Raw genomic sequence first — 24,861 nt, forward strand, 5'->3', positions numbered from 1 at the left:
ATGGTTTATACTGTCTTTTTACGCACTGTGTTGCATATCTTGCTGTGTAAACATAAAACCCAAGTCTGCATTTATTATCTGAGAAATAACAAACAACAAGTGCTACTCTACACTGCTCAAAACTCATGTTTGAATCATCAGTGGCAAATTCTGTAAATCACTTTTATCTATTCCTCAATTGCAAGTCGATTGGGATAAAAGCTTCTGCAAAATGACTAAATGTAAATGTAACAAAAGTTACACACAAGTTCATGAATCCCTGATTTATATGTTCATTATGTAAGATATATTAAAACTAAGTAACATATATGTTTTTTTTCCAACAGTCAGTAAGAAGAAGCAGGTGACCCGAGTGCAGGTGAAAGCTGCTGAGAATGTGGATGAAGCTGAACTGAAGGCGCTCGTCTTAAACAAGGTGGATTTTTTAATACTCATCTGACTAAAATGTATTGTTGAACATACAGCAAACAGAAAACATCAGGTCAGTTTAGATATCAGTTTAAAAAATAAGATTTAATAAAATCAGATCAGATTTCCCCACCAGTGTGAACAAAAAACCACCTCAGTCAATCTTTATGCAAAGACAAAACACAATGTTTTGACAAATTCTGATCTTTCTGTAAGATTTGTAAAGTAAAAGATGCACATTTTGGGCTGAAATGCCTCAAACTTGTCTGTGTGGGATTTATCTACTGAGTAACTGAAGACTGTTTCTGTGTTTAGTTAAATCAGACGCTGAGCGATCAGGACATCATACTGACATGGAGGACGCAACCCAACGGGAAAGTCTTCCAGAAGAACAGGACTGTACTGAAACAATCTCCTGTTTGTTCTTCTTTGAAGTGAAATTGTATTTAATGCAATTCATTCTTAGTTAAAGATATCTGAATTATTGCATTAGTTTATTGCATTAGGCTAACAATTTATAGTAATTTCTCAAAAATAGTTACATATAATCATTTTGCATTTATTCATTCAGTAAAAGATATGTACACCTAAAAATGAGCGATTTTTTTTTAGGATGTTTTAGCAGTGTAGTTTAACTGCTAGATTTGCCTTTAAGAATAAATAACGGCATGTGGGAGGATTAAAAAATGCATCAAATGTTCTCACAAATGCATTTTATAAAAGCATGAAGCAAAAAGCACCAGCCTATTAAACACTTTTCAACACTTAAAGGGATCATGACATTAGAAATAACATTTGCCTTGATTGTTTGTACCATTAAAGAGTTATGAACTGACTTTTTTATTATTTTATTCTATTGTTTGAAATGTATAACTTTTGTGTGGTTTTTACATTCAAAAAATCCAAATCAATAAGCAATGTGCTATTTTCTCAAGAAATGCTAAATTTTTATTGGCATGCCACATTGAAGATGTGGAAGTAAATGCCCACTGCTGTGATTTGTGGAAGTAAATGCCCACTGCTGTGATTGGATAACAGTTTTAACAGTTTGGATAACGACTCTCTAACCATTAATCCACGACTTACCCATATAGTATAATACTTATAATAAGGTCATATCTAGCAATATCTAATAAATCTCTAATAAAGCAATAGTGACACACAGCAATATTTAAAAATCTATACAGTGTTTGATAGGGAGCCAGTGCAGTGTTGACAGGGCCAGGGTAATATATACTTCCTGGTTCTTGTAAGAACTCTTGCTGCTGCATTTTGGACTAGCTGTAGTTTGTTTACTAAGTGTGCAGAACAACCACCCAATAAAGCATTACAATAATCTAACCTTGAGGTCATAAATGCATGGATTAACATTCCTGCATTTGACATTGAGTGCAAAGGCCGTAATTTAGATATATTTTTGAGATGGAAAAATGCAGTTTTACAAATGCTAGAAACATGGCTTTCTAAGGAAAAAATGCGATCAAATAGCACAGTTCCTAACTGATGACGAAGCAGCCATAAAGTCTTAGAAAGTATTCTAGGTTATTACATGCAGAGTTTTTAGGTCCTATAATTAACATCTCTGTTTTTTCTGAATTTAGCAGTAAGAAATTACTCGTCATCCAGTTTTTTATATCAACTATGCATTCCATTAGTTTTTCAAATTGGTGTGTTTCACCGGGCGCAGAGAAATATAGAGCTGAGTATCATCAGCATAACATTGAAAGCTAACACCATGTTTCCTGATGATATCTCCCAAGGGTTACATATAAAGCGTGAAGAGTAGCGGCCCTAGAACTGAGCCTTGAGGTACTACTGCACTTGTGATCGATATGATACATCTTCATTCACTGCTTCGAACTGATGGTGGTCAAATAATTACGATTTAAACCATGCTAATGCACTTAAATTAATGCCAACAAAGTGTTCAAGTCTATGCAAAAGAATGTTGTGGTCAATTGTGTCAAATGCAGCATTAAGATCCAATAAAACTAATAGAGAGATACAACCACGATCAGATGATGAAAGCAGGTCATTTGTAACTCTAAGGAGAGCAGTCTATATGTATAGTGCACTGTCCGATGCGATACTGTCCGATAAAGATAGAGTCCATAGTTTCTGTTACATCATCAAGTTGTTCTAAGGTTTTTGATATGCTAAGGGATTTGGATACATCAGGAAGATAACTTAAAAAGCAGTCTTTTGTGGTAGAAGTATTGGTTCTTTCATACTTGTAACAATAAGAATTTACAATTTTGGCTATATGAAGTTTGCACAAAACGAAATAATGATCTGAGATATCATCACTTGGCTGCATAATTTCAACACTATCAACATCAATTCCATGTGACAGTATTAAATCTAGAGAATGATTTTGACAATGATGTTACCACCCCCCCCCCCCCCTTTCTAGTCTTGGGGCTGGTGGAATGTTTAACACAAAATTGTGGGGAGAGAGTGAGAAGTCCCGTCTCCAGGTCCCAGGACATACAAATCGTCACCCCAGTTGTAAATATGAAAAGACATACAAGGTTTATTTTAAATGAATCAATCCTGTCTTGACTCTGGGCATGTGTATATTAATGTATTAAAACATTCAATATTCACACCTGTATAGCTTATGTGCATGAGCTGATATGCAAAGTCCACTGAATAAATTAATCATGCGGTCTCACAGATGTAACCCTCTATGCACATCTTGGCAATATAATTGCCATTAGTGAGTTTTAGTTTACTCACAGACTGTAATGATAGGAAAGGCGAGGAAGCAAATGAATGTAATTTTAAGTAGTACATAAACAAGTGAAGAAAACCAGCAGGGACAACAGGATGAAGTTGCGGTGAGATAAGAGACAAGCAGGAGAGTGTGACACAGGAACTGAGATGAGCGATCCAGTGGAGAAGTGGATGGGGTTTCAGTGGTGGAGTGATCAAACATGGTGAGGAAACAGGTAGAAACAAGGACAAGAACCAGGCATGTACACAGAGAGCTTCAAACAACAATCTGAAAGACAGGGCAATAAATAGGGAGCAGGTAATTAGTGGCAGCTGTGGCTGAAGTACAATTAACGGAGACGCCCACATGTAACAATTGCAGACGCACAAAACTCAGCATTCACTGTCACGTTCGGGAACACAGGAGACGAGAGATCCAAATGCAGTGTGAGATTTATTGGGTAATCCAAATCAGAGACAAAAACAAGCCGGGGTCGTAACCAAACATCAATCCAAACAGAAACAAACAAACAGGAACAAGAACAGGAACTCAAAGACTGGGAAAGGAGAGGAAACTAGGTGACGGAAAGTAAGGACTTCATGAAGACAAACAGGAAAAGACTGGTTAATATAGGGAGGATAATGACTAATAAGTGAAGACACCTGAGTGCAATTAACAGGAGTGCAATTACTGTGATGAAGGGACAAGGAATCCAGGGTGAAGCAAGGTGGAATTGGTGCCATGCGGTTGAGCCAGAAACCCACCAGGGCGCCGCAGAAGACCACCACATCCGTGCAGTCGAAACAGAAGACCATTAGGGCGGCGCAGAAGACCACCACAACCATGCGGTCGAGACAGAAGCCCACCAGGGCGGAGCAGAAGACCACAACATCCATGCGGTCGAGACAGAAGCCCACCGGGCAGCGCAGAGGACCACCACATCCGTGCGGTCGAGACAGAAGCCCACCAGGGCGGCGCAGAAGACCACCACAACTGTGCGGTCGAGACAGAAGCCCACCAGGGCGGCGCAGAAGACCACCACACCCGTGCGGTAGAGACAGAAGTCCACCAGGGTGGCGCAGAAGACCACCACATCCATGCGGAGGGTCAACAGTGACTTGACCTGACTCTGGAGGGTCAATGGTGACTTGACCTGACTCTGGAGGGTCAACGGGAACCTGTCTTGACACTGGAGGGTCAACGGCAACCTGACTGTATTTGTCAGTATTGGGAGTTTCAGCACGAGAGACACAATCTGTAGTTGAAGATGTGTTGTTGTGTGGATATGTCTCGACCAGGGTAAGGCCGCATCAGGTAGGTTTTTAATGGGTATGCTGCATCCCCAACAATGGTGAATGGCATGTTCCCCAGATGCTCTGCTTCTGGTAGCTGCTGATCATCTGGCACCTCCAGCTTTTTTGCATCCAATGTCTGCCCTATGGCTGAGCCAGCAAAGACACCCCCATCACTTGACTGTCCATCCTCTCCAAATATGGACTAGACGGAAGCAATATTCAGCATCGACCACAGCCAATACTACTACCGAGAATGATTTTTTGGAGTTTAAGTAAAGGCAGCCAGAATGAGGTGGTGCAAAGAGGAGAATGTGCTGTCCATCTATCGCTCTTATGCAGTTAGGGAAATTCCCCCTAGTTGAAAACTTTGAAGTGATATTCCTCCACTCCTGCTCAGTAGGTCTTGCTAGGTGTGTATCCATCATGCACCTGTTAATTGCAGCACCTGTTCTTGATGGCTTTAGCCACTGTTCTTTCCTCCATACTATAGTGGAAGGCAAGCATTCTGATAGAATTTCCTGAGACCAGATAACTGTAAAACAAACATTAATATTAACATTTATAAAAATATGTGCATGTGCTGCAATGCCCTTCCTAAATGTTTTTTTTTCCAAATAGATGGTAATATTTGTAGTAATGTAGAAATTGAAGTAATGCATTTCAAATAAACTTAGTAACAAAAAATGCATACGACTAAAGTATGATTTGATGTAGACTTTTAAAGGGATAGTTTAACCAAAAATTAATTCTGTCATTAATCACTCCCTCGTGACATTTAATCAAAAATATCTTAATTTGTGTTCTGAAAATGAAGGAAGGTCTTATGGGTTTGGAACGACATGAGGCTGAGTAGTTAATGGCCGAATTTTTTTGTGTGAACTACTTTTTATTTTATTTTCCCCAGTATAATCAGTAATGAAAAATATATGGATGGAACGATCCATGAAGGTGATTTAGACACACAAATTACATCTGAAAAGGAAAGCCCAGTACCGGAGACAGCAAGGACAGAAAGTTAACAGAACACACAAATTAATGGACTTTTTAGTAACACCAACAGTGCCACCAAAACAATATGATGAAACTGAGCATTTCCTTTTAAGTTTAGCACCTCAAATGAGATCCTCAGCTTCCTCAATACATAATGTGCCATATTCATAGTTATAGTTCAATGAGATGTTATACATTTATTTATTTACAGTATATTTAATTTATTTGTCTGTCTGTTTTATTTGGTTGGTTGGTTGGTTGATTGATTTGGAAATAGTTTCCTAATCCAGTTTTATGTTTTAGATAACATAACTGATATTGTTACTGCAATTATTTTTATTAAAGTATCTATTTTGTACATTACTGTGTTATCTTGTCATATGGCTCGAATGGTAAAGTCCATTTAATGAATTATTGATTTGAAATAATTTATTTTCTTCCAACAAAATAATATTATTAGAGTGTAAATCAGATATACATTTTATTTTTGTATTCTTCAATGTAAAAGTGGAAGTGCCATAGGTGTTTTTTTTTTTTTTTTTTTTTTTTTTTGTCAGACAAAATTTGATCTCTTTGGGAAGAACAGGAAAAAGAGACCATTTATATAAAAAACAATTGTAACAATAAAAACTCCATAATTATGGGAAGATGGAGGCGGGAACCGGCGGACAATCAAAATGAAACTTTAATGCTCAAAATAAACATAAAACTGCACATCACAGACAACTGACGTGCACAAATAAAAGTAATTGTGGTTGGATTATTTTTTTTTTACTTTTTATAACAGTGTTGGGCATGTCAAAGATTAGTAGCAACATTGGCTTTGATGCATTTTTTAGTTTTTGTGTGGCATTAGATTAAAATTTTTCTCCCTCATTTGTTGTTGGTGGCTGTTTTTGCCCCATTGACTTCCATTATAACGACATTTTTTGATTGCAAAGCCATGACACCATATAATCATGCATTCTTGATTGTTTGTGGTTTTCCCTTTTGGGAAGAGGTAAAATTTGTTATTTTTACAATTGATCACTACGTGGGAGCATTAACCCTTTAGATAGGCCTGTGCAAAAAAAAAGGCTTAGTTTCTGGCTTGTATATGGAATTATATGGAGTATAACAGCAAATTATAGTGTTTGTATGTGTGATATTCTTGATTGTTTGTGGTTTTTCCTGTTGGGAAGAGGTAACATTTGTTATTTTTACAGTTGATCACTAGGTGGGACCATTAACCCTTTAGACAGGCCTGTGCAAAAAAAGCTTAATTTCTGACTTGTATATAAAGCTGTATGGAGTATAACAGCATATTATATTGTGTGTATGTGTGAGAAAGATAGAGAGAGCGTGTTTGAGAGAGACCTTTGCGCACTTACCTTGATGTATTTCAGAAAATCAAAATATACACCTCAGCTCTCAGAACTACATGGAGTAAACAAAAGTGTATTTATGCACCTGCTGCCTTTTAATGGTGTTGAAGTATTCGGTTGTTAAGTGATGACATAAGAAGCGCTGTTTTCAGCTCGCTTCACATGAGAATATGACCTCAGCAGCCGTTTATGAGCACTGTTTATTCATATTGATAATTTAAGCTAAACGCTTTCAAACTTATGATATACACTACAGTCTCCGTGCTCACAGTGTCCCAAACACAAATATTTTTTATATATATATTTTTTTATATTTATATTTTCATTGTCTGGCTATCTGGGTCTTCGATAGTTAAAGGTTAAGATTATATCCTTTTTCGCTAGTATTCTATCACATTGTGAGTTTATATTAGCACCTTTTGTTGTTTTCTCGTGGTAACTGATAGAGCATTTGGACACAGAAGCGCTGCTACATGACATCAGACTTAAAGGGAGGGTGAAATGCTATTTCATGCATACTGAGTTTTTACACTGTTAAAAAGTTGGATTCCCATGCTAAACATGGACAAAGTTTCAAAAATTAAGTTGTACGTTTGAAGGAGTATTTCTGTTCCAAAAATACTCCTTTTGGTTTGTCACAAGTTTCGGAAAGTTTTTTTTGAGTATGGGTCTGTGTGACGTTAGATGGAGTGGAATTTCCTTATATGGGTCCTAAGGGCACTTCTCCCGGAAGAGTGCACGCTCCCGTAGAGCAGAGCAGAGATATTCACTGATCAGAGCGAGAGCGAAATGTCACAAAAGTGAAGTGTGTTTTTGGTTGCCAGGGCAAGACAACACTGCACAGATTAACCCCCCCCCCCCCCCCCCCAAAAAAAAAAAAACAGCATTAAGGGACCAGTGGATGGAGTTTATTTTTACAGACCATCAACGGAGTTGTGCAAGTGTTTTTGTTTGTTCCCTGCATTTCGAAGATGCTTGTTTTACAAAAAAGGCCCAGTTTGATGCCGGATTTGCATATCGTTTATTTCTTAAGGATAATGCAGTGCAAATGAAAAAGGGTCACGATCGTGTGTTGGAACCGCAGGCGGTGAGTAAAACTGCTTCAAATATCTCTGTGTTGTTAACTTAGCTATCAGCGCGTAAGCACATCAAGTAAACAACATGCGATGTTGGCATAAAACTGCACTTTCCGAATGTACACCTTAAAAAAAAAAAAAAAAAAAAAAAAAGACGACATAAAGTGGAACTTAGTCATTTTCCAAAACCGCTAAGCAAATATATACAGTTTCAATACATACCACATAGAGACGTCCTGCTGTAGTCATTGATGCTGCTGCTCTTGTTCAAATTCAGCCTCGGGATCTGATTCTGGATCATAAATATACGGCTGAATCTGACTGTTAGCCATGGTTTTTTTTGGATGATGTTTTTTTCCTCACGGTAATGTCACACTTTCTAGTGCTCTCATCGCAAAAGCCTACTCGCGCTCGTGATTCTTTAGCTCCACCCACACGTCACGCCTCCAGCTGCTCGTGTTTTTCCGGGAAAAAACGGTACAGACTATCTTTCTCGAATAAATATAATAAAACTAAAGACTTTTTGGAGTTATGAAGGATGCAGTACTACTCTATTGGTACTCAAGATTAACAGGATATTGAGTGAAAACGAGCATTTCACCCCCCCCCCCTCCCCTTTAACAAGCGAATAGACTAAACAAAAGCAAAGTATGTGGATTTAAACACTTGCACATCGTGCTGGTCATTTAATGGTGAGAAGAGCAGCAAGCAACACGAGAAGGGGATTGACTTGTACCAAAGTTTAGAAATGATTATGTAGCTTGACCCCTCCAGCGAGCTGCATCTTATTTGAAGTTGGTATTGCATTTTGGTTCGTAATACATTGTTCATAAATGTGATGCAAAGTAGATTTTTTTTACAGGATTTTAAAGATCCACACAGATGGGAAATCAAAAATTACCTGTATTACAGTGTATGATGTAGCTGTCCATCAGTGTAAACAATGTGCAAAGTAATTAAACCAAAAAGTACACGATTTATAAAGTTATTGGCTTCTAAAGTAAGGAGTCGACTCTGAATCGCTGAAACGAGTCGTTATAGATTTAAAATATTTTGCCCATCTCTATGTACGTCACTAGGAACACTTTGCATAATAATCTCCGCCTACCGTCATGGGAGAAACGGGACCTGCCCCCCCCCCCCCCACACAGACGCTCTGGTTGGTGTGATAGCATCATGTCGAGGAGACAGTGTGTTTTTAATTGTAAAGGCAAGTTTGTTTTATTTTCACTGCCAAAGAATGAAAATCAGAAGAACCAATGGCATTTCACTGATGACTGCTTTTCTAATCCCGGTGAGTTCAAGGCGGGATTTTAAAAGCATTTGGCCATAAAAGAGGGTTCATTACCAAATTTATTTAGACCAACAAGCATCTCCGAATCACAACGCGAAGTATGATTATGAAGATATGTGTCTGTTTTCTCCCAAGCGTCTTATCAGTATGTCGCACTAGCACTAGGGGAAGTCGTGGCCTAATGGTTAGAGAGTCGGACTCCCAATCGAAGGGTTGTGAGTTCTAGTCTCGGGCCGGATGGAATTGTGGGTGGGGGGAGTGCATGAACAGCTTTCTCTCCACCTTCAATACCACGACTTAGGTGCCCTTGAGCAAGGCATCGAACCCCCAACTGCTCCCCGGGCGCCGCAGCATAAATGGCTGCCCACTGCTCCGGGTGTGTGCTCACAGTGTGTGTGTTTGTGTTCACTGCTCTGTGTGTGTGCATTTCGGATGGGTTAAATGCAGAGCACAAATTCTGAGTATGGGTCACCATACTTGGCTGAATGTCACTTCACTTTCACTTCACTTACAGTTATATGTTAAAACCCTCTGGAGTCGATTAACGCGGATACGCGTTATTCCCCTGATAACCCTGAAAAAGTCGGCGCTGATCTTCATTTACAAACACGTCATTAAAACGAAGTGTAACTCCGTGAATACTCAACGAAGAGACATGAGAGAGATATCTATAGAAAGCTTGACATGTCTACTTTAAAACTAAACAAGTGCTGCCGAAAACAGATATTCTGTGATAAAGTAATCCATATGAAATCAACGTGATGTCCAATCTTTCACGTCTTCCTTCATTATATCTAATGTGACCACGCCCCACGCTGAACGCACTATTCAGATTCAAACTGAAGCGTGCGGCTTGAATACACCCACACAGAAGAAAAAGCAGCGAGACTGTTCAAGTTTTTTATTTTACTGTTTGCTTCGCGATGAGAAGAATAAGACATAATTCACCCAAAAAAGATGCTAACGCATTGTTTACCGTGAAGTTGTGTGCAGAACAACCAATCAAACCTGACTATGTTAGTTGACCAATCAGATCACAGTATGCTACCGAAAGGTGGGGTTTAAGGAAACTGAATCTTTTGAACAGCTTCGCGCAAACCGTTTGGGGATGTTTGAGAATTGAGGTAATTTTAAATTGATATTTTGACAAAATGACAACGTTTTTTAACCTTGGATGGATTTAAACCTGTTGTACAGGATTATAAACAGTGATAGGAAGCTTAGAATTTTCATCTTACTGGCTCTTTAAGGTTTTAAACTGGCCTTACCATCAAGAAAAGACGAGCATTTTACATATAGGCCATCTGTACTTTTCACCATCAAAAGGCAGCAGGTGCATAAACACACTTCTTTTTTTATTGTTTACTCCATGTAGTTCTGAAAGCATGAGGTGCTTATTTGGATTTTTTTCAGATACTGTACATCAAGGCACAAAGGTCTCTCTCACACCCTCTCTCTCTTTCTCTCTCTCACACACACACACACACACACACACACTATAATTTGTTATTATACTCCATATACAAGCCAGAAACTAAGCCTTTTTTTGTACAGGCCTATCTAAAGGGTTAATAGTCCCACCTAGTGATCAACTGTAAAAATAACAAATGTTACCTCTTCCCAACAGGGAAAACCATCAACCATCAAGAATCTCACACACACAAACACTTTAATTTGCTGTTATACTCCATATAACTCCATATACAAGCCAGAAACTAAGCTGATTTTTTTTTTTTTTTTTTTTTTGCCAAGGCCTATCTAAAGGGTTAATGGTCCCACCTAGTGATCAACTGTAAAAATAAGAACGTTTATCTCTTCCCAAAAGGGAAAATCACAAACAATCAAGAATGCATGATTATATGGTGTCATGGCTTTAACATCAAACAATTATAATGGAAGTCAATGGGGCAAAAACAGCCACCAACAACAAATGAGGAAGAAAAAAATAAAATCTAATGCTGCACAAAAACTAACAATGCATCAAAGCCAATCTTGTTATTAATCTTTGACATGCCCAAGACTGTGATAAAAGGCAAAAAATATCCAGTCCACAATCACTTTTTATATTGAAAATATGTCATTTTGTGTGTTTTCTTTTTTTCTTCCCCAAATCAGTGACATCATTTATGAACTTGGTAATTAAAGAGTTAAAATCTTGGATTTTTTTTTAAAACATTTGGTAGTTTTGATCAGGACTGAGGTTGATTAATAGATTAATGAAAAAAAAAAAAAAAAAAAAAATATATATATATATATATATATATATATATATATATATATATATATATATATATATATATATATATATATATTTATCTGATAGATTTTTACAGCAGTTTAATTGAGTGGATGTTTTCATCCACGAACATACCGAAAGGGTAGTGAATTTGCCCACAGTGTACCGTTGAGTTTTTGAAAAATTTCAAAATAAGATTTGTCACCAAAAATCATTCCATTAGCTCAAACACAGAGAAAGTTGTGGCCAAGATAAGACTCAACTTTACCCCCTAGTGGACGAAAACGTCCCCAACAACGCATAAGGGTTAATCAATGGAATTCAACTCATAATTTCATATAGAATATGCTTCATTACTTATACAACATAAGGGCCCAAATGCACATGAACATATCTGCGGGGCTCTGAATGCGAACTCCTTTTGTGGACGCATTCTTCATGAAACAATTTGAAGAAACACGCCAGCTAAACTCTTAAAATACATAGCGTTTTTGTATAATTTGGTAAAATTTTGTATAATTAACAATTTTTGTAGGTGTTTGTAATAGTCTCCGCCCACATCCAGTTAGCAATTGGCATATTAGTTCATAATATGCCAATTACAGACCATCCTGAAATTGCTAGAAATGCAGCATTTACAATGAATTCTGGTCATAGAGTCAATTATCATGTGTTGACGTGCTGATAGCCAGTTATTCAATTCAAGTTTATTTGTGTAGTGCTTTTACAACACAAATCGTTACAAAGAAACTTTACAGAAAATTATGTTTCTACAATATTTAGTAGTAGCTTATAAGTGGTGACTGTCAGTTTGTGCACGTATGACAAGATTTTTAGAAAAATTAATACAAGACGTAGTCTTGAACATTGTTAATATTATTAATAATTAATAATTATTATATAATGCAGTCACACTTGTACCAATATTTGTTAGGTCTGTTTGTTTGTTCAGGGTTAGCATCATCTCTTCTCAGGTGTTCTGTATTCAGACTGGAGCTTGTGTAATTCCAAGTTACCACGGGATGTAAATCCCATGGCAAAACATAGAAACAAATAGAGACATCATTAGCATAGCTGCTGATCCAACAAAGTAAAATTAATTAGTTTAACCCAAGCTAAAGTATTAGAATGCTCGTTTGATCAGATGCAACTACACTCACAATTTAAGAGAGATTCATTATTCGAATGCTTGGCGAAAGATATGCGTTTTTAATCTAGATTTAAACAGAGAGTGTGTCTGCACCCCGAACATTATCAGGAAGGCTATTCCAGAGTTTGGGAGCCAAATGTGAAAAAGCTCTACCTCCTTGGACTTTGCTATCCTAGGATCTACCAAAAGTTTTGTGACCATAGGGAGCGTGATGGATTGTAACGTGGTAGAAAGCTAGTTAGGTACGCATTTAGAGCCTTATAGGTAAGTAATGATAATTTGTAACTGATACGGAACTTAAAGGTCCCGTTTTACGCGCTTTTTTGAAGCTTTGATTGTGTTTACAGTGTGCAATATAACATGTGTTCATGTTTCGCATGTAAAAAAACACAGTATTTTTCACACAATTCACCTATCTGTATACCGCTGTTTTCACTGTCGTGAAAACGGGCTGATGACTTCCTTGTTCTATAAAGCTCCTCCTTCAGAAATACGTAACAAGTTCTGATTGGGCCAGCGGTTCCTGTGTTGTGATTCGACAGCAGCTGAACGCACGCTGCCCTCCTGCAAACGCGATTGGACTAGTTTTGGAGTAGTTTTGAGAAGCAAGTGGGCAGGAGCATATGCTGGAGATGTATTTATAGTCACAGGAGCGTTTTTTACTGACGAGATGTGCATGAAAATCGCATTTGTTTTTTTGCACAGCCCTAACATCTAGTTAACAAAGCTAAACAGCGTTGCCCTTTGTTTAATAAGTTACAGAAACTGTTAAACGCACCAACTTAAATAATAAAATACACTTACCGGTTGTGGTCCATAAACAACGCCTTCTCCAGAAAAAGAGGGAACTGCTCCATCTTTCAAGAATAATCTGTGCGAATCCGGCATTAAACTGATTGAGATTGAGAAAGTTGTCCTCAGCAAGCTGTCCTAGTTTTACATGTGGATTATAATTTTCCGGAACCGAGTTAAACATAAATTGTAATGATTAATCTCCAAGTACAGCATCCCTGGGAAGCCCAAACAAAGGTGATCGGACTCAGAGATGAAAATAACAGCGTTTCAACGACATGGCGACAAACACAAACCAGCTCTTCCTTCTTCTCCGTTGGAGCGCAACAAGGCCACACCCCCCTTTTTGTGAATTCACTGTTTTAGTGACGTGATTACTGCAGGAACTAGAGGGATGTAGTCCAAACAGGTCGTTTTTTGTAGGCGAATTCTGTTAAATCAAATATCTCGCTTGGCATTGAACTAACAACAACATTACACACTTAATAAAGTTTGAAACATGGAATCACGAAGAAGGGGACCTTTAATAGATAGCCAGTGCAGAGACTGTAAAATTGGGATAATATGATCATATTTTCTTGACCTGGTAAGGACTCTAGCTGCTGAATTTTGGACTACCTGTAGCTCATTTATTGAAGAAGCAGGGCAACCATCAAGAAGAGCATTACAATAATCCAGTCTAGAGGTCATGAATGCATAAACTAGCTTTCTGCATCAGAAACAGATAACATGTTTCGTAGCTTGGCAATGTTTCTAAGATGGAAGAATGCAGTTTTTGTAACATTGGAAATATGATTTTCAAAAGACAAGTTTCTGTCTAATATTACACCCAGATTTTTGACTGTAGAGGAAGTAACAGTACATCTGTCTAGTTGCAAATTGTAATCTACAAGATTCTGTGCAGTGTTTATTGGAACAATAATTAATATCTCTGTCTTATCTCAATTTAATTGGAGAAAATTATTGGTCATCCAATCTTTTACATTTTAACACAGTCTGTTAACTTAGATAATTTAGAAGTTGAATCTGGTCTCATTGAGATATATAGCTGAGTATCATCAGCATAACAGTGGAAGCTAATTCTGTATTTTATAATAATATTACCAAGGGGCAACATGCATATTGAAAATAGAAGGGGACCTAGGACGGATCCTTGTTGCACTCCATATTTTACTGGTGATAAATAAGATGACTCCCCATTTAAATAAACAAAATGGTAGCGATCGGACTGGTAGGATCTAAACCATCTTAGAGCCTGCCCTTTAATTCCTGTATAGTTTTGTTATCGATCTATGAGTATGTCATGATTTAAGGCTCAATAACCGCCAGCTTGAATGGTTTTGGGACGTGACCTAAAGATAATGACGAGTTAATAATATTGAGGAGCGGTTCTTCGACTACAGGTTACAACTCTTTCAGTAATTTAGTGGGTACAGGATACAATAAACATGTTATATAGATGGTATTCATATAAATGCGCCATAAAGTCAATAATCACACTCTATTCTTATAGACGGAGTTCACATTGATAGCTGTGATTAAACAGTAATAGCAAGTTGATTTGTAATCAAACAGATGGTAATCATGCAGATACAGGCACATTCAACATACAATTTTTTGTTTTAAATGAGCACAAGTCATTCGATAACGGGCACAAACAATTCTGTTCCTGAAAACTGAAACTAAACAAAGTTATTATCATCCATATTACAAAGTTATTGCTTTGTTGGACTAAACGTGCTACATGAGACTATACATTTAATATATAGTTTGTCAAGATTAAATTTGTACCATTTCATTTAATGTACTTGTAAATATTGACACATGCAAAAAAAGGAGAGTTCAGTACGCCCATGTCCATGTGCACGTTAATAGGTTTTAATCCTTTGCAAATGCTTTTACCAAGGGTCCATTCTGGTAGTTCACAAGGAGGCAAGCAACAGTGTATAGCTAGTTGATGCTCCCTGTGATGGAAAGAGGAATGACTGTATCAAACAGATGGTGGTGTTTCACACTGCGAATGAGACGCTCAACATGGACCCTCATTCGAGTAATGGATTAAGTTCCCTTTACCTCATCAGCTGACATCGGTTCGCTTTTTAACAGGTAAGCAGTCTGTATACTTTGCATGGCACACAGTTGTCCACAAGAAAACCTTTGAGGTTTCAGCTGAGACAAAATACCAGACTGCTTGAGTAGCTCCTTGTGACTAATGGATGCTGCATACAGGGATGACATAAAGGCAACTGTGCCATGTGCCATTCCAATTAACCCCTTGAAGGTGCAGTGGGATTTATAAGAGGAAAACATTTCACTTTGAAGCAGGTGAGAGAATGGAGTTTGACACCGCAGCTCTGTGCAGACAATCACCACTTGTGTGTCTGGATAGTCCTGGAACTCCTTTTGCATGTGAGCCTTGACCGTCTCCCCAGACATCCAGATGTGCACTGATCCAAGAACGGTAAAAATAACATTTGCCCAGATTGTAATAGTTAGACTCACAGTGGACTGATGAATATCAGATCTGTGAGCCAGATCCCTTTTGTGTCAGACCAACCGAGAGATGCACCATGAAGAGAAAAAAAAATCTTCTATGGGCTGCAGGCATTGACCCTGTAAAAAAAAACACAAAAAAAAAACCTTTGTAACAATGTTTTATATGTGTGTTTATACATAGAGAAAGTAGCATTTGTAACATTTAATTATTGTTTTTCTTCCACATACTCCCACACATTCATAACACAATGTATATTGTATGTACTGTATAATATACAACATTAGAAAGGAATGATATATTAAAAAATATTTACAGATGATTGGCTGATGCTCCACCTTCACTCCTAGTTGTAGCTGCCTTTGCTCTGGTTACATGAACCATGCTGTGTGATGCAGGTTCAATGAGTCTCCAGACACCATTAAGTGATTGTAAGTCACAAACCTACATAAGATGTGGAACATGTTTGAGATAATACACATCATAAATTTACCAACAGTTTTAGCTTACTTTTAGACTGTATTGTAGCTTACTTGTATAGTATATGGGTTTACTGACATGTAAACAAAATATATACAAGGCCATACTGTATTATGCAAAGACCAGAAAATTAATTTGTGGTTTATAATACAGAATCTTAATAATAATACAATATAATATATTTAAGTTTTAAATCTGACCTAGTGTAGAACCTTGTGTCATTGTCATTCATTCCCCTTGTGATTGGATTATGAAAGAATCTGATATTAATAACTCTATGATAATGATATCTATGATAAACTTATAATTAGCCTCTGAAACACACACTGGGTGAGTAAGATCTAAGAATTTTATTTTTTTAATCTAGTGGTTGATGATAGACTTTATTTTGTCTTCCAGAGTAAGATGATTTACTCGCAATATAGAGGGTATCTTTTATAGAGCAAATATCCCTTTCTCACAGACATACGGGAATGTTTGTAGTTCTGTCAGATATATCAAAAGCAAGTAGGTAAATTAGTGCACAAGTTAGTTACTTGATGGAAAGGAGATAGAGAGAGAGAGAGAGAGAGAGAGAGAGAGAGAGAGAGAGCATGAGAGTGTGCACACTTCGGTTCACTCTATTAGCAAATGACTAAAGGAAACCTCTATTAGCTAAATCAACTAAACCAACTAACACTATACCCATTATTTTAACAAAATTACAAATGCAATGAAAATACAGCTATCGGTATTCTGTATTGGCAAGTACCTAAAGTAAAAGTATAATATCAGCCTCATTCTGGAAAAAGTGGTATTGGTGCATCCCTACTTAAAGGGACAGTAATTAGGAATTACTCCCATCTAGTGGTGAAATTGTATTTTGCATTCAAACTAATTTTGCTCTCCAGCGCCTCGCTTTTTCAAATGCGCGTTGCATCTACGGTAGGCGATATGTACCAAAAAGCTTTGACAGGATGTCTTCTAATAGCACTTCGTCGATTTTCCTTCAGGTGAACAGGTGTGTTATTTCAAACAAACTGCAACATGACCATAAACAAATGAATGTTACAGTATGAATTACTGACTGTGGAAAACATGAAATATTGTAATTAGTAGTTATGTCTTCTTTATTCGTTATATTTTCTGAATAATGTGCATTGTTAGATATATAAAAAAATATTGTAATATAGATTGTAACACTGACTTACCTGTCGAGAAGAAAACTGGCCACTTCAGCGTCTCTTTTGAAATCTTTATCAAGCATTAGCTCTTTCCACCTAGAAAAAGCTTCCCCGACATTAACTCTTGTTTTCTGTAATCTACGGTCACGTTTCCTTTTACGTTCTATTTTTGACTGTTTTGGCGACGATGTTTTCTTCTCCTGTGGCGCGGCATATGTATGGTCCATAATAAGAATGCAATCCAGACTTTTAAACTTGCCGGTGCAGTTTCAAGCGCCTCTCACTGCTCTGCACCTGCGTTTCTGGCTCTGACCGAAAACGCGCTGTGGAAACGCGTTGGCTTAGTACTTTTTTCGGAACTACATGGAAACCTCCGTCGACCTACCCGTCCCATGTATATAAAGATAATAAATTCTTCATTTACGAGGATTAGTTTAAACATTGGCATAGGTATTTGTACACCATTGAGGGCATATTTATGAATAAAAATATTGATTTTAGATAATAAAATACCTAAAAAGTTACTTATTGTCCCTTTAAAACCTAAAGTCTAAAAACACTCTGTATTGTAATTTAAATGGATAGTTCACCCAAAAACTTAAAACACCCATGATTTACTCACCCTCAAGCCATCCTAGGTATAAATGACTTTCTTCTTTCAGAAAAATCCAATCAGAGTTATATTAACCTGATGGGTGAATAAAGGCCTACTGTAGTGAATCATTGCATTTTTGTAAGCAAAATATCCATATTTAAAACTTTATAAACTGTGATCTTTAGCTTCCGCTTACTGACACACAAAGATTTGTAAAGAAAAATGTGGGAGGAGTTTATGCTACGCCTACGTCATCAGCAGGAATGAATGCACATACGACAGTCAGCAGAAGCTAGAGATTAGAGCTAGAGAATACGGAATATCGCTCCTTTCTGTCATTTATTCTCCTCTTGACTAAATCACTTTTGTAACTAGACTTTTTTTCAACATGGTATTTGACTAAATGCAGGGAGGACTGGCTGCTGTTTTTAAAAAATAGCTTTCATTGTCGCACTGTTCCGACAGAACTCTATAAGAGATTTGAGGTTTAATTACTCTTAATAAACTTGGTAAATCCAGTACTGTGTGTAGATGTCTATCAACCTCCACAGCCTAACAATGCTTTTTTGAATGAATTTGCAGAGTTTATTGGGAATGTTGGAACAAAGTATGAAAAGATTGTATTACTGGGTGATTTTAACATTCATGTTTGTTGCCTTGGTAAACCGTTATCCAAGGACTTTTGCAATCTTATGGATTCTTTCAGTTTATCTCAATGGGTGCCAGGTCTGACACATAATCCAGGTCATACCTTGGATCTGGTTTTCTCACATGTCTTTCTATCACAAATTTGGAGATTAATGACATTGGCTTTTCTGATCACAAATCTGTGATATTCGCTACTACTTTTCTTTGCACATCTTGAGGTTACTGTCCTGTCCCAATCGTCTTGTTATCTTTCTCCAATAACCTGTGAGGATTTTGCGGCTGTATACACAGCTGTTGAATCGTCTGTTGAGAAGATTTGGAATTCAGAATATAATGCTGATGAGCGTTCCAATCATTTGACTAACTCTAGTTTAAACATTGTTAACAACGTTGCTCCTTTGAAATGTAAGCGTTCTGAAGAAAAATCCGTGCCCTTGTTTAATGACTCTATTCGTTCATTCAGACGAGTATGTAGAAGGGCTGAATGCTCAATAGCATTTGAGGAGGAATGCACACCTTAAACATTTTTTATATTTATCTAAATAAATTGTAGATCATTTGTTAAATGTTAAATTGAAGCCAAAGCATCACTTCCAGGCACAATCCTGTAAAACATTTTTTGGCTGTTGACATTAATAATTTGTATTAATGTCAGAAATAATTTCGCCACCACCATTGCATAATATTCTCTGATTTTCCATGTTCCCTTACAAAAATTTGCCATGGTTTTAACAAGAATAACACCAAAAATCATTGTTCTTATAGCCAGGGTAACTGCAAATAAGCCATGGTTTTGTTACTTTAAATTATAATTTACAAAGAAGTATTACAGTTTTTCTCAATCGCTTTGGTGCATTTCTTAGATCAAAAGTGCAATTCTTGATACTACTTGTACAAATTCCAAATCATCTAGTCACTTGTGCACATCATTAAAGCAATTTCTTATTCCTTTGAACAAATTGCAATTGCTTTTGTACATATTGCAATTGATAATGTACAAGTGTCAGCTTTTTTCCACATTTTCAATTGCTCATGTCATGTTGATCAAAATGTAGTAAATGGTTCTCTGTTGAATAGTCTTACCCCTCAAAATATCTAGGCATTAGTTCTTTGCATAAGCCATTACATGCAAAATTGTTGAACTATTTGTCATAAACTGTCAGGCATAGTTTTACACATTTTTTTATTATTTATTGTACTTTTTGTACAAAGATGTGAATTGATGAATCGTGCAGGTGAAATTGACCCTCACTCAAGGAATGTAAAGTGTTAGTTCAACCAACAATCAACCAGTTGTCTAAATTGCTCAAAGGTGCATCTCATGAACAATCAATTGGGAAGCATATATAGACAGACCACAACACAGAGTTGCAACTTTCCAACAATGGATGGACCAGGAAACGAACAGGGTCAACAGCCAGGAGGAAGAAGAGGAGCAAGGATGCGTGGTGGAAGGCAAAACAGAGGACGAGGCAGAAGAGGACATAGGCGCATATCTGATGACATAAGGGCCACTATTGTAGACCATGTTGTCAATCATGGCCTTACTATGGCTGAGGCGGGTCGAAGGGTGCAGCCGAACATTGGGAGATCAACCGTGTCCTCAATAGTTCAAACGTTTCGAAGAGAGAACCGGTATGTCCACCAATGTACAGTGCACTGTTACTGTATATAAGCAGTATACTGTATACTTCCTATAATGCTTCCTATTACAGTAGTCCACTTGTATTTCACAGCATACATAAATATACTCTATACAGATAGATACTGCACTTTACATCCACCCAACTGTATGTTTTACAGTAAAATGTGTTTGCATAATTTTTGTCTATGTGAAAGTGTGCAATGCATCACTGCATTTGTCCCCACATAGGACAGCAAAATTACCACAAACCGGTGGCAGAGGACGCCTTTTCACACCTCAACAGGAAGAGGCTATATGCACCATGGTCCGAGCAAACAATGCTATGAGACTCAGGGAAATACAAAGGACCATTATAGAAGACAACGATGTCTTTGAAAACATCCGTACTGTTAGCATCTCAACCATTGACAGGGTGCTGCATAGAAACCAGATGAGTATGAAACAGCTGTACCGTGTACCATTCCAAAGGAATGAGGACCGAGTTAAGGAGATACGGTACCAGTATGTACAGGTAAAACATATATCTATGTAACTATTTTACAGAATAATTTTATTGTGATACATAGTACAGTAAGCATAAACTGCACACACTTCCATCGCTGTGGAAGGAACATACAATATATGCACATTTTATGTCACTCTTCCTTACCAAAACTAATTCAACTGTGTCCTGGGATATAGCGTATAATGGAGTTGGAATCAAGTGAACCCTCTCACAACTTTGTATACATGGATGAGGCTGGCTTCAACCTGACCAAATGCAGAAGGCGGGGTAGGAATGTCATCGGTCAGAGAGCTACTGTGGATTTGCCAGGCCAAAGGGGAGGAAATATGCTATTTCAGAGCATGGCGTCCTAACCCATATCCCCCTTATAGGACCATACAACACCCAGCATCTACTCAACTTTTTAGAGACTCTCTACAGGGCTCTCATCCCTGATGATGAGAGGGGTCTGTTTAGAGAGGATTTGCCAAAGTATGTTGTCATTTGTGATAATGTGAGTTTCCATCGATCAAACATCATAAGGCAATGGTTTGTGACCCACCCGAGGATGCTCATAGATTCCTTCCACCTTATTCTCCATTCCTTAACCCAATTGAGGAGTTCTTTTCAGCATGGAGGTGGAAGGTGTATGATCATCAGCCACACACATAGATGACCCTGCTGGCTGCAATGGATGCAGCATGTGAGGACATCACAGTAGATGCCTGCAGAGGATGGATAAGGCATTCCAAAAGATTCTTTCCACGTTGCATTGGAAGGGAAAATATCCGGTGTGATGTGGATGAGAATATGTGGGCCGACAGACAGGAACGTCTGGATGTGTAGAGACAGCACTAGAAACAGTGCTGCAGGCAAAGTTGTGCCTTAGGGGTGTTTCCTGTGTTTTAGTTTTTATTTTACTTTGTGCCCCTTGTCTTTTTCTTACTGTAAATTATTTTGTTGTTTTCTTTCATAAAGTAGCACTAGTAAAGCTGTGAAAAACAAAATCAATTTTGTCGCTTTCAATCAATAACCCACATAGAGTAATATGTATATAGTACTGTTGAAATTGATTTATGCCATAGACGTGCAGCCTTGTGCATTTTCAGTACAGTAACCGTCATCCAAACTGTAGCCTAAGTTTACATCTGGTAATACTGTCAAAGTACACACAGTTACATTGACAACATGCCTAAACATTTTGACGAGCTTGTTCGTGAACAATGACTCAATGACTTATCATTCTGATGGCACTGACATGATCGTTGGCATGAATATTTACTTTTGAGAGATGTACTAAGGATTTTTAGTGACTGACTAGCTTTAGAAACATATCTATTGTATATTGCAATTTGTACAAATTGTTCTGAGGAATGCACTTATTATTTTGCACATGTTAGGGATGATGTGAAAAACGCACCAAAGCGACTGAGAAAAACTGTAAGATAATAATTTATTTTGGTTATAAAAACAGACCTAACAGACCTAAGCCATCAATAGCCTATAAATGACATAAAATGCATTATATAAAAACAATGAAACAATAATGATTAGTTAATAACAAACACTGTTAAAATACATAATGTAGGCTAACACAAAATAAACAATTTATCTACATAACATGTTATTACAAATGCCTGCAAAGGGAGCCAAAGGGTAATTGCTGCTGCTACACTTAAAGGATGAACAAATCCTCGTTTAGGCCACTGACTAAACGTTTAATTCAAATATTCACTTAATCTTTCATTTCTGGCCAGCTTTTTGCTATGGATGACACAGCCCAACAAAAAACACGTGGACACCACAACCCTTACAAAAATAAACCATGGTTCTTTCAAAAATGCTTATTTTTCTTTTGCATGATTTCTGAATGCTTGAGACCACAAAATAAATTAGACAACTGTATTAACAAAGTCATAGCCATAGGTAAGAGAGCTACAATTGTAATTTGTAAATAATACAAATTATTTATTAACTTTTTTATTTTAATAAAGTTCCATTTTGACCCCTATGGTATGTGTTTTATTTTATTTTTATAATATTTATGGAAGGGAGGCACAACAATAAAATCCTGCTTAATGCATCCATTTTGCCAGCAGTGGTTCCTGGTTAAAACTTTTCTCTCTCTCAAGAATTTCGAAACCGTTAACTACGCATTCATTACCACACATCTTGACTAAAAAAAAGTGAAGTGACATTCAGCCAAGTATGGTGACCCATACTCAGAATTTGTGCTCTGCATTTAACCCATCCGAAATGCACACACACAGAGCAGTGAACACACACACACACACACTGTGAGCACACACCCGGAGCAGTGGGCAGCCATTTATGCTGCGGCGCCCGGGGAGCAGTTGGGGATTCGATGCCTTGCTCAAGGGCACCTAAGTCGTGGTATTGAAGGTGGAGAGAGAGAACTGTACATGCACTACCCCCACCCACAATTCCGTCCGGCCCGAGACTAGAACTCACAACCCTTCGATTGGGAGTCCAACCCTCTAACCATTAGCCCACGACTAGTGTAATTAGTTCATCAATAGTTCATCTATTGGGCGTTTACAGTTTTGTTCAGAATGCTCATATATATATATATATATATATATATATATATATATATATATATATATATATATATATATATATATATATATATATATATATATATATATATATATATATATATATATATATATATATATCCTCCTCTGAGGTTCACAAAGGGTGGTGAAATAATCCTTTGACATGGTTACAGATAATGAATGTTTCCTGTTGCCGGTAACAATTTGCAGTTCTCAGAGTAATATGACACTTTGTACCATTGTCCTTAAATGCTAGTTTTTTGGGTCGACAGCTTATAAAAATGTAGTTCTGTTTTTTTTTTTTTTTTTTTTTTTTAGCTTATTTACTGTACACTTTGTCACATAGCAGCTTTTAGACATCGTAATGTTTGCTGTTGTTAAAAGTCAGAAATGACAAGGAGGCAGCTTCCTGCAATACAAAGTCAATGGGGAGAATTGGATTGTGTGTTAATTGGTGGGTGTGGTTTTCAGATTATCACTCTGTCTCTATAAGTTATTACTTTTATGAATCTGTTTTGGACTTTCTGCATGAGAGCGCAAAGCTCTCTGGGTGACCCTGCTTCAAATCATAGATCAGATTTCTTTAATAGTACTAACTTTGATTAAGTATTTTGTTTCAGTGTCATACATTTGAACTCTATGAATGGAGGTGTTTTTGACATGGTAAAAAGGATTTACACAGCCATTGGGGAATTTTAACCAAAGTATATTGCAGACATTTCATGAAGACCCTAAAGAATCCTGATCTACTCTCTGTACACATGAATGCGTGTCTTCGCACAGCTCCACATCTATAATCAAATTTGCTGATGATACTGTGGTTCTGGGACTTCTGTATGAGACAGCATACTTGGATGAGGTCGACAAATTAACATCATGGTGCCAGGGCAACTGTCTCTCTCTGAATGTGAGCAAAACTAAAAAACTGATTGTGGACTTCAGGAAGAGACGGCATCAGCCCTATACTCCTCTTATGATCAGCGGGACCCCTGTGGAGAGGGTGAGCAGCTTCAAGTACCTTGGTGTAAACATCTCAGAGGACCTGACTTGGACTACTAACATTCAAACACAGGTTAATAAAGCCAGGCAAAGACTGTACCATCTGCGACAGCTGAGGAAATTCAGGATCTCACCAGCAATCCTGAAAACTTTCTATTCATGGGCCATAGAAAGTGTATTGACTCAGTGTATCTCAGTGTGGTATGGGAACAGTTCCAGTCAAGACTGCAAAGCCCTGCAGAGAGTTTTGCGTTTAGCTGAGCGCATCTCAGGGTCTGGTTTCCCCTCTCTGCAGGATGTCTACCTCAAACGCTGCAGAAGCAGAGCTGTTAAAATCATCAAGGACTCTATCCACCCCAGTAACCATCTTTTCACTTTGCTGCCATCTGGTAAGCGCTTTCGTTGCATGATGGCAAAAACTGAGAGACTCAGGAGGAGCTTCTTCCCCCAGGC

The 24,861-nt window shown here is 37.6% G+C and overlaps 1 protein-coding gene across 1 annotated transcript; it reads left to right on the forward strand.

Annotated features, from left to right (window-relative positions):
• Positions 1 to 19,915: 19,915 nt before the first annotated feature.
• Positions 19,916 to 21,204, forward strand: LOC113069519 (uncharacterized). The gene is made up of 3 exons (XM_026242645.1): positions 19,916 to 20,336; positions 20,575 to 20,857; positions 21,028 to 21,204. Exons 1-3 carry the CDS (start codon positions 20,023 to 20,025, stop codon positions 21,202 to 21,204), a joined length of 774 nt encoding a protein of 257 aa, XP_026098430.1. The 5' UTR covers positions 19,916 to 20,022.
• The last annotated feature ends 3,657 nt before the right edge of the window (positions 21,205 to 24,861 follow it).

Source organism: Carassius auratus, unplaced genomic scaffold (assembly GCF_003368295.1).
Source record: "Carassius auratus strain Wakin unplaced genomic scaffold, ASM336829v1 scaf_tig00001724, whole genome shotgun sequence".
In the NCBI taxonomy this organism is placed as follows: Eukaryota; Metazoa; Chordata; class Actinopteri; order Cypriniformes; family Cyprinidae; genus Carassius; species Carassius auratus.